This window comes from Gorilla gorilla, chromosome 5 (genome assembly GCF_029281585.2).
Source record: "Gorilla gorilla gorilla isolate KB3781 chromosome 5, NHGRI_mGorGor1-v2.1_pri, whole genome shotgun sequence".
NCBI classification, from domain to species: Eukaryota; Metazoa; Chordata; class Mammalia; order Primates; family Hominidae; genus Gorilla; species Gorilla gorilla.
This window is the reverse complement of record NC_073229.2, coordinates 171,510,126-171,527,947: the sequence shown is the minus strand read 5'-3', so window position 1 is coordinate 171,527,947 and position 17,822 is coordinate 171,510,126. Positions and strand designations below refer to the sequence as shown.

The 17,822-nt window shown below is 33.8% G+C and overlaps 1 protein-coding gene across 9 annotated transcripts in view; it reads right to left on the bottom strand.

Moving 5' to 3' along the window:
- Positions 1–17,822, bottom strand: part of STXBP5 (syntaxin binding protein 5) — a 190,254-nt gene that overhangs the window by 13,791 nt on the left and 158,641 nt on the right. For all 9 annotated transcript variants that reach the window (XR_010134391.1, XR_010134392.1, XR_010134393.1 and 6 more), the window contains 4 exons: positions 17,353–17,592; positions 12,976–13,345; positions 12,516–12,681; positions 2,874–2,985 (listed from right to left, as the gene is read on the bottom strand). Coding sequence is in view for 6 of the 9 variants with exons in the window: in XM_055392020.2 (XP_055247995.1) it covers positions 2,874–2,985; positions 12,516–12,681; positions 12,976–13,345; positions 17,353–17,592 (888 nt within the window). In the remaining 3 variants the exon portion in view is untranslated. The remainder of the gene's footprint in view (positions 1–2,873; positions 2,986–12,515; positions 12,682–12,975; positions 13,346–17,352; positions 17,593–17,822) is intronic.

Sequence of the window (17,822 nt, the reverse complement as noted above, 5' to 3'; positions counted from 1 at the left end):
AGTAAGTGGGTCTACAGGTGCATACTACCATTAAATTTTTAAATTTTTTGTAGAGACAGGGTCTTGTTATATTGCCCAGGCTGGTCTCGAACTCCTGGTCTCCAGCAACCCTCCCGGCTAAGCTTTCCAAAGTGCTGGGATTACAGGTGTGAGACTCGACGCTGGCCTTTTCTTTTCAAATTCAGTCTAACCATTTTTGTCTTTTAGCTGAAACATTTATTCTGCCTACATTTATTACCATTATTTATATTAAAGCTAAATCTACCATGCTTTATGTACTATCTGTTTATCCCACCTGCTTTGTATTCTCTCTCTCTTTTTGCTTTGTTTCAGAATGACTGTGATTTATCTGCTATTCATCTGGAAGTTATGTTCTATTTTTCTAAGTTTTACAGGTTATCCTATAAATTACATGTGTCCTTAACTTATCAATGCCAATGAATACTTTTTACAAGTTTCCCAAAAAATTCAAGAATCTCAGATCACCTTAAATCCACTTACTGTTTTTAAACTCCTTAATGTTATGACATATTTTGGGCTATGTTATTGTCTGTGTATGTGTGTACACACATGCCATACACCGTTATTTTGCAGTTCATAAAGATTATATTAATTATATTTATGCACATCACTTTCGTTCCAAATCACTGTGTGTCTCTGACATCCCATCCAAGATTATTTTCCTTCTATCTGATGTGTACACTTAGAATTCCCTTTAGTGTGATGGCAAGGTTTACTTATTTGTCTAAAAATGTCTCATTCTTAAAGAATTTTTGCGTATAGAATTATGGATTAAATATAATCAATATAATTTTCTGTCAATATACAGAAGATCATCTTACCATCTTTGGCTGTCGAGAAGTCATGTATCAGTCTCTACTTGTTAAAAAATATCTATAATTTTTCTCTAGCCACACTGAAGATTTTCTCTTTGTCTCTGGTGTACTATATTTTAATGAGATTAGTTAATTGAAAATTTTTAAAAACATCATTGGAATTAATTAGGCTTCTCAAATTTGTGGATCACTGTATCAATTCTAAAAAGTTTTCTGACTTCTTTATATATATATTTATATTTATATATAAGTATTCTTCTTTGCAGTCCTTCCTATTTCCTTCTTGAGAAGGTCTAAACTTATGTTAGATCTTCTCACAGCAACTTCTTTTTTTAATCCTCTCCTACATGTTTTATTTTGTTTGTTTCTTTGTGCTGCATTTTAGATGACTTCTCCTAACGTATGTTTAAGTTACATAATTCTTTCTTCACTTTTGTCTAATTTGTAGTTAAGCCTATCTATTGGGTTTTTAATTCTAGTTTTTGAGTATTTCAGGTCTAGAATTTCATTCTGGGTTTTTTCACATCTACTGCTATTGACTTTTACAGTTTTCAGTTACCTGATACAATGTTCAGGCATGATACTGAGCCTCTTGAACACTATAATTATGAATAATTATTTTATAGTCTGTGTCTGATAATTCCAATATGTGAAGTATCTATCCTTCTGCCTTTTCTATTTTATTAATCATGCTGTTGATTCCTAATGTTCCTGGTTATCTATGAGTGGTTTCTGGTCATCTATGTTCCTGGTTATCTATGACTACATATTTGAAAAATTATTTGTAGAGATAATTTGAGGACTTGGAATACACTATATTCTTTCTGAGATCATTTTTTCATTTGCTTCTGCCAGGAGCTAGGGACTCTAGCAGTCTGGAAAAATCTTAATTAACAATTAGCACTGAAGATTTTACAGGCCACCCAGATATTTGAAGCTGAGCTGAAAGTCGTGTGTGTGTGTGGTGGGGGGAGGTGGGTAGTTTATTCCCAGTTCACCCTTACTCTTAAATTATAGCCCTTTGGTGTCTTTGCAAATAGCAGGAGTTATTTTAGGGTCCCCACTCTTGCCAGGTTGGGGAGCCCATCTTGCTAGCTCTAGCACAGCTTAGTACCTCAGCCTCATTAGCAAAGTACTGCAGAGTGCCCCGAGTTGTCAGGCTCTCCGCTCTGGGCTTCTTTCCCCACAGATAGTTCTTGAAAACTTCTTACTATATGATTACTTCTTTGATGTCTTTAACAAATTTTAGAAATACATTTTCTGAGTTTTATATAACGTTATAGATTTTCCTCAGTGAGAATTTTATCCCAAATTATCAGTCCCCACTGACTTGAACAGTCTTCATTTTTTAAACTGAACTAAAACTACAGACCAATCATTTGGGTAAGTTTAAAAAAATTTCATTGAACTGCTACTTACTGCTATTTAATGTTACAGTTTTTCCATTAGTCAAACAAACATGAAACAATTCTAAATATTTTAGAAAAAAAGAAAAAAATCAAAGGATAGATACTAGCTGCCATTCATAAGAAAGGTCAAGAATTCACTGATTCATTAGTTCATTCAACGACAAACTATTTACTTGTATCAACTATGTGGAAGGTACTAAATGAACCAGAAGGTTTATCTTATGATGAAGGTTAAATGAACTAGAATAGTTTTAAAGGTTTTGAAAGACAGATTAAATGTTAAAGTAAAAACTTTTTCAAAGTTAAGGTTATCAGTTAAAGAAAATCATAGCATTAAAATAACATCACATTTAATGAAAATAAAGTAAGTACTTCCTACATTATTTACTTAAAGTTGTGAATACTACTTTTTAGTAATCGAAAGTTATTCTGATTTTGATATTTCCTTGAGTAAAGTATTTCCCTGATTTGGGATAGAATAACAGAAAATAATTTTATGTATTTTGTTAAAACATGGAAATAATAATTGTGACAGAGAAAAAAAGTGAACATAATTTACAGGTATAAAAAAATTTTTGTATGGCTTGTTCCTGTTTTATAGATATATTATCCAAATTAATCAACTTACATAGTTCTTCTCTGTCAAGAGATTGTGCACCACCTCCAAATAAGCCTTTAAAGAATCCCCTGTTTGGTGCTTCAGGTGTTTCTACAGGAGTGAAGAGTTCACCCAACATTTCCTTTAAAATCAAAACAAATTGTCACTGTTGAAATTTCAGGGAAACTAAACTATAATGAACAAAAGTATCACTGTAAACTCCTTAACTTAAGCTCAGAACAGTACCTGTTGAGATTCACAATTAATGAGCACATGTCCTACGATCAGATACAGAACATGCTGATTTATTCAAACAGTAAGTTTCTAAAACTAAAATATGACTTATTTGCTGCTTGCCCCTTCATCTGCATTTTAGGCAAACAGTATTTTTGCTTAAGAGTGTCAGGAGATACTAATCTTTAAGACAAAATTTTCATATAACTCGTATCAATTGATAATAGGGTTAATAATTACATTAGAAAGAAGTTTTTTTTTTTTTTTTTTTTGAGACAGTCTCACTCTGTCACCCAGGTTGGAGTGCAGTGATGCGATCTTGGCTCACTTGCAGCGTCTGCCTCTGGGGTTCAAGTGATTCTTGTGTCTCAGCCACTGAGTAGCTGGGATTACAGGCACACGCCACCATGCCTGGGTAATTATTGTATTTTGTAGAGACAGGTTTTGCGCCATGTTTGCCAGGCTGGTCTTGAACTCCTGGCCTCAAGTGATCCACCCACCTTGGCCTCCCAAAGTGCTGTACAGGCGTGAGCCACCATGCCCAGCCAGAAAGAAGAAAACGTTTTAACAGCAAGTATAAAAGTCCAGTGTAATAATGATGATATGTAGTTTTGGAATTATAACTTTTAGCTGAGTCAGAAAATTTATAATTTAGACACCAACTTCTTTTCTCATAAACACATGCTAGGAAGAGAATTATGCCAACATACACCTGGAATTTCAGAAATCTGGCAGAGAGATGGGAACTCTTCCCTTGTACATCATCAGATTTTTCTGAAACTACTGTCAATATTTTTTAGAGTGCAGAAATGGTAAAAGGAGAAAAGATTGCTGACATGTTACTGGTTTTGTTGACAATACAAAAAGAGGAAAGAAGAGTTTTTCTAAGACAAGGATGGTAGTGACTGGGCACGGTGGCTCACGACTGTAATCCCAGCACTTTGGGAGGCCGAGGTGGGAGGATCATGAGGTCAGGTGTTCGAGACCAGCCTGACCAACATAGTGAAACCCTGTCTCTACTAAAAATACAAAAATTAGCAGGGCGTGGTGGCCTGCGCCTGTAATCCCAGCTACTTAGGAGGCTGAGGCAGGAGAATCGCTTGAACCCGGGAGGCGGAAGTTGCAGTGGGCAGAGATTGCACCACTGCACTCCAGACTGGGCGAAAGAATCTGTCTCAAAAAAAAAAAAAATGAAGAAAAGAAAAGGACGGTAGTAACATTTATATAGGAGTTCTGCTATACTCTGGTATTACTACATCATTATAGTTGGAATAAAAGTATGTATTTTTCAGGGTTTCTTCCTTGGGGCTGGGCTAAGAAGGCTGGTAAAGGATGTTCAGGTTTTCTTTTAGACGTATCCATATTAACATTATCCCTCCACCCAGATTGCAAATGGGAGGAAATAACTATTAACATTACACAACAGTTTTATTTATAAGACTGAAGTGGACTGAAGCTCTTACATTTTTATTTTCTTTCCTCTGGATTTCTATAAAGTGTAGTAAACCTGGAATAAAACACTTTCTGAATTCAATAAATCAAACTTGGTAAAACCCACTATAGAATATACTGATGTCTATTATTATATTGAATTTATATTAAACTCTATAACAAAGGCAATTTTAGGCATATTTTAAATCTTTTAAAACAGTATTTCACAGATCCTAATTTAAACTATATGTATTAAATTGTTACAACATAAAAAAAATCAATAACAGCGACACAGCTATCACTTGGGTGTCTCATGATAAATCAAAAGAAGAATATGACCTATCAACAGCGACAGTTTAAAGGTATGCTTTTTAAAAAATTTTACCTCATTTTTAGAATTACAGTTTGCATTTCTTATTTGGTGTTTAATGAGCTTACAATTTTACAAGGGTAAAGTAAGAAATATAAAAACACCAGATTAAACTCATTATATTCTCTGTAGTAGAATGAGTATAAACTTTGGAACCAGATGGACCTGGATTTGATTCTCAATTTCTGCCTTTTACTAGCAGGAGACTCTTAGTCAAATTAGTCTGTCAAAGAAATGGCTTCTTCAACTTTAAAAGGGGGAGATAATGATAACTGCCTCTCAGGAACATTACTAGGATTAAAGATAATGAGCATATAAAGTGCCAGGAGTAGACATCAATAGTGTATGTACAGAAGTAGAAAAATCTATCACATAGAGATGAAACCAATTAGAAAATACACAAGTCATTTATCCACAGGTTAACATTATGAACAGACATCTTTAAAGGGAGTTGAAAACTCAATGTTTCTTAGAGTCTAGATTATCTGCAGTCTTAATATAAAGGTTTTGGGAAAATACATAAAATAATATATATAGGTATTTTTTCACTTCTATTTAAATAAGGATTTTGATTATAAGTAAATCTACTATTTAGAATGATTCATGTTAATGCTAGTGTATGTTGGTGAAATCTAAAACAGATTTGTAATTTCTGTGATCTTGCTACATCTATTCATAGTAGACGGTATTTCTGAAACAAGACATTGGACTTAATTACTCTTCTAAAATATAAATATTCAGAAATAAATATACTTGTCTGATTTTAGACTCTTGCATATCATTTGTCTTGCATGTGAGCTAACAAGGTTAGAATGGTAAAATTTAGGACTAATTTCATGAATGGGTCAATGTATGGGCTTTGGTTATCCATACATTAGATGCCACTACAAAGTCCTTTACAGTGCATCAAATAATCACTGATTTTAATCATTTTAAGAAAACTTTATATTGTAAGAGTATTGAGTCTGAAAAAATAAATATCTCCAGGATAAACACACAGCAATAAACTTCATACTGAATACACAATATATATAAGAAGCTAAACAGTTCAACAGTCATCAGTTGTTTACAGTGATTACTTGGGGTTTTGTTTATAAATTATAATCCTGAGGTGCTTACCAAAAGTTACTTACTTAGTTGTTTTAAACTGAATTAATTGGTATGTTCCACCTCTACGATTATAGCAAATTTTGGTTAGGGTTCACAAATGAATATAAATAGTCCATTTGAAAAAAACAGTCTATTATAAATTATCTTTGTGTTTTTCACTATGGTACAGGTAAGAATAATACTGTAAAAAGAAACTTAAGTATTTCAATCTATAAACATACCATTGACTAATTGCCTGTCAATGACAATTAAAGTCCTGAATCCATTAATCTTTTACACAGCTTTACTGAAGTATAATCGACATACAAAAACTGGCATATATTTGAGGTGTACAATTTGGTGAATTTCGACATATGCATATATGCATGAAACCATCACCACAATCAACACTGTGAATATATCCATCACTCTCAAGTGTCCTTCTGCTCCTTTGTACGACCTTCTCTCATTCCTTCAACAACCCCATATCCAAGTTATTGCTGATCTGTTATTTCACTATAATTTGTATTTTCTTGAGTTTTTATATTAGTAGAACAACATGTACTCTTTTTCTTGGCTCCTTTCATTAAGCATAATTATTCTGAGATTCACTGATGTTGCTGATTGCATCGTTTACTCCTTTGTATTGCTGACTAGAATTCTACTGTACGATAAACTGCAATTTGTTTTTCCACTCATCTGTTGAGGACATCTGGGTGGTTTCCAGTTTTTGGCCATTATAAATAAAGCGGCTATGAATATAAATTTCCTTTTCTTTTAATTAAAAAAAATGAGTAAAGTGGCTGGGTCTTTGGTTCATGAATGTTAACTTTTTAGAAAACTCCAGAACTGTTTTCCAAAGTGGTTATAGTTTTTTACATTCCCATCAGCATTGTATGGAGTTGTAGTTCGTCTATATCCTTGCCAAAACTTGGCAAGGTATTCTTTTTAATTTCAACCACTCTCAAAGGTGTTTAATGGTATCTCACTGTGGTTTTAATTTGCAGTTCTCTAATGATAAATAATGTTGAGAATCTTTTCATGGTGAGCTTTCCTTTTGAATATTTTGTCTATGTTTTTATTGGGTTGTTTCTCTTCCTTCTGGTGAGTTTTAAGGGTCATTCATATATTCTAGAGACAAGTCCTTTATTAGATATATGTTTTGCCCAGATTTTCTTCCCATCTATAAATTGTTTTTTCATTTTAAAAAGTGTCTTTTGAAGAGTAGAAATTTTAAGTTTTGTTGAAGTTATCAACTTGTTCTTTTATGGATGTTGCTTTTGGTGTCATGGCTAATAAATCTTTTCCCAAAATAAGGTAACAGATGTTTTCTTAAGTTTCTTTCTAGAAATTTTGTAGTTTGGGGGTTTCCATGTAGGTCCATAATACATTTTGAATAAATTTTGGTATATGGTGTGAAGCGTGGATCAAAGCTGATTTTTTTTGCATTTTAATATCCAATAGTTCCAGCACTACTTGTTGAAAAGGCAATCCTTTCTCCATTGCATTGCCTTGTGCCTTCCTTAAAAAAATCAGCTGTCCATGTATGTGTTTATTTCTGGATATTCTATTCTGATCCATTCATCTTGATGCCAAAAATACCATTCTCTACTGATTACTGCAGCTTTATAATCTTGAAATAAGGTAGTGTTAGCCCTTCCATTTTTTTCAGAGCTGTTTTGTGTATTTTAGTTCTCTTGTATTTACGTATGAATTTTAGGATAAATTTGTCAATTCCTACAAAATTTTCTAAAAAATTTTTAAAATTTTTAAAATTTTTAAGACTTTAAAAAATTTTTTATTAATATTTTAGTTTTTCAGTGTAGAGATCTTTCATTTTCTGTTAGATTTATCCCAAAGTATTTCATATTTTTGTTGCTATTATAGATGGTATGGTTTTTAAAATATCCATTTCCAAATGTTCATTGCTAATATATAGAAATAAAATTATTTTTGTATATTTATCTCATATCCTACATCTTTGCCAAACACACTGATTAATTCTAGTAACCTTTATGGTAGATTTTATTAGATTTCCTATAGTGATGATCATGTCATTGTGAATAAAGACAGCCCCTTTCCTTTTCTTTTCCTTGCCTGAGTGCACTGGTTAGAACCTTAACTACAACACTGAATGTAAGTGGTGAGAGTGAACATTCTTCTGTAATTGCTGATTTCAGGGAGAAAGAATTAAGTATTTCATCACTAAATATTATTTGAGATGTGGGTTTTTCTTACATGTCCTTTAAGTTTTCTTCTGTTCCTTGTTTGTAGAGATTTTTAAAAATCAGGAATATTTGTTAGATTTTGTCAACTGCTCTTTTTTAAGCTTTTTAATAAGATGGATCACATTGACTGATTTTCAAATATTAGGTCAATCCTACTTTCCTGGGATTAGGTCTCACTTGGTCATAATGTATTATCCCTTTGATATACTGCTGAATTCAATTTGAAATTTTTTTTTTTTTTTTTTTTTACAAATTTTGCTTTTATATTTATGAGAGATATTGGTTTATAGGTAGTTTTCTTTTCTTATAATAACTTGGTCTAATTTTGGTATCAGGTTAATGCTTCCTTCATAGAATAAGCTGGGAAGCAATCCTAATTCAGTTTTTGGAAAAGTTTGTGAACTGGTGTTATTTCTTCCTGAAATGTTGATAGAGCTCATCATTGAAGCCATCTAGGCCTGGAAGTTTCTTGGTCCAAGGTTCCTAACCTCTATTTCAATTTCTTTAATAGACACAGGACTATTTCGGTTATCTATTTTTTTTCAGTGAGGCTTGGAAATTTGTCTTTAAAGAAATTTGTCCATTTCATCTAAGGTTTTGAATATTTTTGGCATAAACTTGTTCATAATATTCCCTTTTTATCCATTTCATATCTATGGAATATATAGTAATGAGACTTCTCTTATTACTGATATTAATAATTTGTAACTTCTTTCTTCATATGGCTTGAGATTAATTTTATTAGTTTTGGTTTCATTGATGTTTTTCTATTGTTTCTTTGTTTTCCACTTGGATGTTTATTATTTTTTTTCTTGTGTTTACTTTGGGTTTAATTTGCTTTACTCAGTTTTTGTTTTTTGAGACAGAGTCTCGCTTTGTCACCCAGGCTGGAGTGTAGTGGTGCCATCTCAGCTCACTGCAAGCTCCACTTCCCGGGTTCAAGCGATTCTCCTGCCTGAGCCTCCTGAATAGCTGGGACTACAGGCACCCACCACCACGCCCGGCTAATTTTTTGTATTTTTAGTTGAGACGGGGTTTCACTGTGTTAGCCAGGATGGTCTCGATCTCCTGACCTTGTGATCCACCCGCCTCGGCCTCCCAAAGTGCTGGGATTACAGGCGTGAGCCACCACGCCCAGCCTTTTCTCAGTTTTTTAAAGTGAAAGTTGACATCATTGCATTGAGACCTCCTTCTTTCCGAATATAGGTGTTTTAGTGCTATAAGTTTGCCAAGTTCAAACACTGTTATTTTTTTCTGTTGCTACGCTTTCAAGTACACTATCTTTTCTTCTGTAATGTCAAATCTGCTGTTAATGCCATTTAGCATATTTTTCACCTCAAACACTATAGTTTCTCATCTTTAGAAGTTTGATTTTATTTTTGTATCTTTCATGTTTCTAACTTTTTGAACATATGGAAGGCAGTTGTTATTGTTTTAATATCCTTTTGTGTGCCAATTCTGGTATGTATGTCAGTTCTGGTTTGGTTTCTGCTAATTGTTCTCCTCATGATGGCTCATGTTTTTCTGTCTCTTTGCATGCCTGGTAACTGACTGGACACCAGACATTGCGATTTTTACCTCATTGGGTGCTAAATAGTTTTAAGTTTTCTTGAATTTCATTCTGACGGAAAACATTTTCATCCTTTTGATTCTTGCTTTTGCGATTTGTTAGGCATATCTGGAGTAGTGGCTGATAACGGACCATCCAAGGATATCAGGTCCTAATCTCTGGACCAACAAATATTACCTGGCAAGGAAAAGGAGTCTATGCAGATGTGATTAAGTATCCTGCTCTGGGGAAATTATTCTGGACTATTGAATGGGTTATAATCCAATTACAAGTGTCTTTTTAAGAGAGAGAGGTAGATTTGACACCCAGAAGAGGAGGTAATGCAGCCATAAAGGCAGAGATTCCAGTGATGTGGCCCAATGTCAAGGAATACCAGCAGCTCCTAGAAACTAAGGGGCAATAAGTAATTATCTTTTAGAGCCTCTGGAGGTAGCAAGACCCTGCGAGCACATTGATTTTGCCTCAGTAAAACTGATTGTGGACTTCTGGCTTCTACAAGTATGAGCAAGTACTTTTCTACTGGTTTTAGCCACCAAGTTTGTGGCCTCAGGAAACTAATATCCACACAAATTATGGGTTTCTCCAGTCTAGTTGTTGGGATCAAGCACTGTTCCTGGAATGGTTTCTACAAATCCTCTGTTCCTTTCAGATGGTTCTTTTTCTGCTCTGAAAGCTTAGTCACGTGTACGTGCTGAATAGCACGTATGGTATACTCAGGGGGACTCTGCACATCTCCAGGGTTCTTTCTCTTTGTAGCTCTTTTCTCTCGAATTTACCTGGTGTCCCCAAACTCTTGTTCCTGCCTCTTCAACTTGGGAAGTCTGCCAGGCTTTACCTTAGTACCTTCGCCCTGTGCCATGTCCTGAACACTCTATTAAGGCATTAAAGCTGGGACACCTTCTTTGATTCCTATCTGTCAGAAATCACTTTCCTTCATTGCCAGATGTCCAGTAATTTGAAAACCATTGTTTCATGAGTTCTGTCTGCTTTGTTTTAGATTGTTTCAGGAAGGAGGGTTAATCTGGTTCCTATTATTCCATCTTGACTGGAAACTCCATAAATATCTGTAGGCATCTTCTTTATTTTGGGCTAAAGTTAAAGGAATGCACAATGTAAAAGGGTACTCAGGGAACCAAGGTATAGTGTTTATCAAGTTCATCATAGTCTTCAACAGATTTTTACCAAGGCATTATTTCTGGGTACTAAAAATACAAAGGTAAATAACATGTCAATATTGCCCAAAGAAAACATTTTATCACAAGTTCCTTTAAGATAGTCCATTTTTTGTTTATCTCTGTATGATGAAGGCACATAGCAGATAGTTAAAATATAGTTTACTACTAAAAGACTATTTCATTTAAACATAAATGAGTAAATTATGGCTACTATTAACTTAGGAATAATTAAAGAAAACACCAACTAAAGGATAGAATAAATTGATCCCAGAAAAGTGATGAAGTTCAGATTTTCAAGTAGTTGAATTAAGACCACATTTCAGATGGAAATGAATTAATATTCAATTATCTATATTATTTCTTAACATAACATTTTGCTAGTGAAAGGAAATGTTAAAAGGAAAATTTTAAGGTTTATCCTTCCAACAGAAAACAAAATTTTACTTCAGAAACTTCGAATCTTTGAAAAATAACTTTCACCCAAACATAAATGGGAATTTAAATCTAATGTCAGATATGTAATTTTGTTTTACTCTCAAAGTTTACAATACTACTCAGGACTAGGTTTCCAGTATAGTATAGCTTACTGAAATAATAACACAATGAGGACAACAACATCTGACATTTATTAAGCACCCTCTGTACCAGGGGCACTATGCTAAGCACATTACATGCACTGTCTCCTTTAATCCATATCATATCCTCTGAGATACCACTTCTATGCTAATTTTAAAGATGATGCTTAGAGTCATTGAGTAACTTGTCTATGATTACATAATTGTATAGTTAGCAAGATGGACTTGAATTCAGCCTTCTTGACTCTAAAGCTCATGTTCTAAAAATAATAAGCCACAAATTCAAATTTGCATATGTGTAAAATAGGGCTAAATAATTGCAAAAACTTTCATTATAAAGTTCCTCTAGATAGTACTTTCCTCTAAATATCAAATATCAATCAATATTTTAGCTCAATATTTCCAGAGCACTTTTACTTTGGAAGGTAAAGCTAAACTGATCATTTCGAATACACACAGAAGCACATACAGCACTCAAATACTTAAAAAAGGACACATTTCTGTATATAAAGAATTTGTATATAGTCTCTCAAAAACAGATCAACCAAAATACTAGAGGAAAACTACCAAATAACATTTTTTTCTTCTGTGTAAATATCCTTGTGAATAGGAGTTGAGATTACAAAATTTGCCCCAAAATAGACTCATTTATTTTCACATTAACACACTTCTTTAAAAAGGACTGTGTGTGTATATAATAGATATTTATTCTATGTAGAGAGTAGGTATAAAATGTATGCACCAGTTCATATTTCTCTGCCATCACTGGAAAGACCGATATGGATTAGTAAGATGAAGTTGCTTACAGCAGATGTCTGAAGAAGATACTTTTAATCATGGGAGTCTCAAAGCATGTGCTCTGAAAGTCTAATTCAACAGTCTGGATTTTCCCAAGCAGGCTCACTTGTATAGTTCCATGAGAATAAGGGGCAGACAGTATACGGGCCCTCAGAGAATACTTTACCTCTGAAGAAATTACAGTAATATTTTTATTAATTACCTGAAGATTTTCACAGGTCTCTTGACTATAAGTAAGTCTCTGGATTTCTGTAGGTGAAACAAGGTATAATGCTTGTCCATTGTTGGTAAAGCAGAACGTTCTGGCTATCCGCATATTGGTAAGGGGCAAGTAATACACATCCAACAGAGGTCTTAAACTTGGCAAACTTGAGAAAAAAATTAAAAACTTGTTAATAATAAGGTAGGTTTTAGTCTTGAACACACTATCATTGTTAAAAATGGCAGAGACCTTATAAATCTTATGATTTAGTTTGTATACTTGAGTGGGAGATAAAAAATGGTTTATACTCCTCATATACCTGTTCACTATTAACAGAATAAAAATAAATTCTCAGAGTATAAGACTATACACACAAAAAGCATTTCTTTTAAACAATTCTGTAGTATAGTTTGAGGGAGGAAATGCTATATCTGTGTTTTAAAACATATCTAACTCTTACCTAAAAGTCATTATATGTCCATTGGCACAGAAACAGGCAAGGCAGATACTGTTACTCAATGCTACAATATCTCCACGAAGCACAAACGAGGTCTCTGTAATATTTTGCTTGTAAGCACAGTTCTGGGTTGGCAGTGAGATTACTTTTGCTTGCTTTTCAGAACATATCACTGCATACTGGTTTTCACTAATTTCCTGAGAAGAGGAGGGGGATACTGAGACAGGCCGCCGTTTTTTCAATTTCTCCTTTTCGTCTTTTTCTTCAGGAACATTGTGCTCTCTCCAGGGTTCATACGCAGGTGGTATTAAGCAGCCTGTGGTATCCAGAAATGCCATTCTCAAGATTGCACCTTTTAACCTCAATATAGTACCTAAAATATAGAAGTCTAGTAAATAACTGAAATATTTTAATCAACAGAGTAAACACGTTTATTCTAACTTTGACATACAGTAGATACTTAAATATATGCTGAACGCATATTGAACTGAACACTGGCTCATTGACAGGATTCAGACTTTAAGCATGGTATTTATGAGTCTGGAAAAAGATGTCAACTTACATGCTCCAAATAGATAAATGACACTAATGATCACTCACAATTTAATTACGTATGATAAATTTTGCAAACACGTATCTGATCTTTAAATGAATAAACAAACGACATGCTGGAGTATCTGGAACTGTTTTCTCTTATACCCAGTAAGTGCACTACCAGTCAGCAGGAGAGCAAGTGGACAGCACCTGGAGCGGTCAGTGTGGGGCCACATGTGGCTGCAGAGCACTGGGAATGCGCCTTGTCCAAAGTGTGTGAACAACTGCAGTGCATGGTGAGACTCAAGCACATGCCCCATCTGAAGACTTTAGCACTCCAAAAAGTTCAATGTAAAATGCCTCAATCACTTTTAATAATCACATGCCAAAATGATCATATTTGGGACACAGTGGGCTAAATAAAATGTTATTAAAATTAATTTCACCTGTTTTTTACTTTTTTAATGTGACTGCTAGAACATTTAAAATTATTTATGTGGCTTTGCATTGCATCTCTAATAGACAGTACTGACCTAGATGGCCAATGAAAAAAAATTCACACATTTCCAACCATTACCTCTAAAATCATAATTCCTCTTAAATGATTTACAACAACTGTCAAATATACTTAAGGCATTATTTTGGTCAGTTTATCATCTTAATGTAGGGGTTACATTTTTTGACTTGCTTCAGTTAATGGTACCCTTTCCCCCTATATCCTTGATAATGTACAAATATGCTTTATGCTCACTTCTGGGTAAACTAAGTGATAACATTAATAGAATGGAAGGCAGGGTAGATAACTGAGTTAGCATTCAGTTCTTAAAGATTTTTTATATTTTGTTTTAAATTTATATAAGGTTTTATAGCTTGCAGTATTTTTTCCACATATTATTTTCTTTTATTTCTAAGAAAAAGAGTTCCTGATGTTTTCTCAAAACATTTTAGAAGAAAAAATATTCTTTCCTTTCCTCTTAGCATTTATGTTTTATCAATAGTAAGGTTGCAGAATACAATAGAGCACATATTTCAATTTGAATTTCAGATAAACAATGAATACTTTTTAGTATAAGTATGTCCCAAATGCTACATATCTGTCCAATGCGACACACTTATATTAAAGTATTTGTTATATCAATTAAAATTTGACTGGGCATCCTATATTTTTATTTACTAAATCTAGTAACCCTACTCTACATCCAAGTTTGGCGAGCAGATAATTTCACTATTTTAAGCAGCTTTGTAGAAAACTTCGAAACACAAGACAGTTATAATCTTACAGTTTTAATTATTATTTCAAAACATATTATAAAGCTAGCTTTTCTTTCAAGATCTCTTATTTTTTATTCTGGTCCACCCAAAGAGTCCTTCCGCCTTTAAAGTTTTGATGAGGTCAGCTGAATTATCCATGCTAATTTGGGAACTGTTTATAGCACATATATTGTTCTAGTATGTGGATTTTTTAAAAAACTGGCCTAAAATAACCGTTAAATGTATGCTTGTCCTATAGTTGATGGGACTTTAGCATGTTTCCTAGTAGAGTAGTGGTTAACTGTTGAATCTTCCTCTTGAAGAAAAGAAAAAATAACAGCAGACAAAGTAGACCACTTTAGGCTCTGAAGCACAGAAACCCATCAGCCTGAAAACATCTCTTTCTTCTCAGGGCTCCAATACAGATGACATGAGTGTCACTGATATATTTTTAAATAGGCATCTTATTAAAAACAAACCTCAAGGATTCCATCATTGAGAAGAAACTAAGTTTCTTTCTTACATATGAAAGTTATTTTTGTATTCACTTTACAGCTAATTTGATTTATTGCAAGTTGGAAAGTATACTAAATACTTTTTGTGTAGTTAACAGTAAATTATCTATATTTAATCCTGCTCAGTCATTTTCATTTATTGGAAACATTTTTTTCTTATTACAAATTGGTGTATGTTTGCTGTAGAAAATTTAGAAACTACAAATCAGTAAAAAAATGAAAATAAAAATAACCCCAAATCCTACTTACCAGTGATAACTCCTGTTAACATTTTGATTTTCAACTTTCCAGTTTATTTTATTCCTATACACATATTTACTAATAAGAACTGAGATTAGTAAGAATATCATTATGTAACCTGTTTTCCTTAATCTAACAACTTGATGTGCAGTATATACTCAAGGACTTATAGAGCAAAATGAATAAACTGATTATTTAATGTAAAGATGGCTCAGAAATATAATCATAAATGCAGTTTAACTTCTAAATTCCAAAAACTGTAAAAGTCGGCACAAACAAGAGATAGATTTACAAGGAAAATCATGGTTGTTTCTATCTGGATGAGCATAAATGAGTAGCAACAGAAATCAGAATTCTCAGTTATCTCCTGACCTAACAGACTCCACAAACATTTGACAAAATCCAATCTCATTTTCAAAATATGAAGTCTAGTACTATTTTTTAAAATTTGCTCTCAAGTCACCTTTTCCTAACACTTCAAAGTAGAAAAATAATCTCAGGTTTCACACTTGGAGATGAAAAATAACCATGTGTAGAATGTTTAAAAATGCACTTTTCTGTTTTTCTCCTAAATTTATAGCATTCTTTTGCTTGAGGTATTAGGAATGCATTATTGTAACCTTTTTTTAAAAAAATTTTCTTACATAGTAATTATTTTACACGGGATCCCAAAGTTTAAAAAAAAAATGGCAAAATTGAATGGCTGTATAAACAAACAACATCCTGAAATCTTGCTCTATGTATTCTTTCATCAAAACATAAGGTCATTTGGGTTGGTTCCAAGTCTTTGCTATTGTGAATAGTGCCGCTATAAACATACATGTGCATGTGTCTTTATAGCAACATGATTTATAGTCCTCTGGGTATATGCCCAGTAATGGGATGGCTGGGTCAAATGGTATTTCTAGTTCTAGATCCCTGAGGAATTGCCACACTGACTTCCACAAGCGTTGAACTACTTTACAGTCCCACCAACAGTGTAAAAGTGTTCCTATTTCTCCACATCCTCTCCAGCACCTGTTGTTTCCTGACTTTTTAATGATTGCCATTCTAACTGGTGTGAGATGATATCTCATTGTGGTTTTGATTTCCATTTCTCTGATGGCCAGTGATGGTGAGCATTTTTTCATGTGTTTTTTGGCTGCATAAATGTCTTCTTTTGAGAAGTGTCTGTTGATGTCCTTTGCCCACTTTTTGATGGGGTTGTTTGTTTTTTTCTTGTCAATTTGTTTGAGTTCATTGTAGATTCTGGATATTAGCCCTTTGTCAGATGAATAGGTTGCTGGAACCAACCCAAATGTCCAACAATGATAGACTGGATTAAGAAAATGTGGCACATATACACCATGGAATACTATGCAGCCATAAAAAATGATGAGTTCATGTCCTTTGTAGGGACATGGATGAAATTGGAAATCATCATTGTCAGTAAACTATCGCAAGAACAAAAAACCAAACACTGCATATTCTCACTCATAGGTGGGAATTCAACAATGAGAACACATGGACACGGAAAGGGGAACATCACACTCTGGGGACTGTTGTGGGGTGGGGGGAGGGGGGAGGGATAGCATTGGGAGATATACCTAATGCTAGATGACGAGTTAGTGGGTGCAGCGCACCAGCATGTCACATGTATACATATGTAACTAACCTGCACATCGTGCACATGTACCCTAAAACTTAAAGTATAATTAAAAAAAAAATAAATAAGGCCATCACTGTCCCCATTTACTTTACATTTTTGAATTCTTAGATCAATTCAAGAATGAAAAACAAAGGCTTCTATCATAGTAAATCACACCTGTAATGTAACTCTAAGTGCAGCAGCAATACATACCACTTGGAGACACAATTACTGGCTGAAGAAGTCTTTGCTCTCCCCCTGGGGGAAGGTTCAGTGCAATGACAAGCACTGTTCCTAGCGTTGTTCCAACCCACAGACAAGGGGAAGGGGACGAGTCCGTCTTTCGAGTAAATGTTTCACAGAAATGAAGAGCGGAGATCGCTTCTCGGGATTCTTTGTCAATGCTTGTTACACTTGAACTCCGTGATCGGCTAAAGGAGTTATCCTTTACATCTGAAATGGTTAAAAATGTTGTGAGATTGCTTAAGTTATAAAATAAGTTATTTGTGTTGTTTTTTAATATAATTTGGTCAAATAGTTAATCTGCAAGAAGACAAAACCTACGGCATATTTAATATTCACTTCATTTTAGTTGATCCTTGAACAACATGGATTTGAACTACACAAGTCCACTTATACATGGATTTTCCTCCACCTCTGCTACCCCTGAGACAGCAAGACCA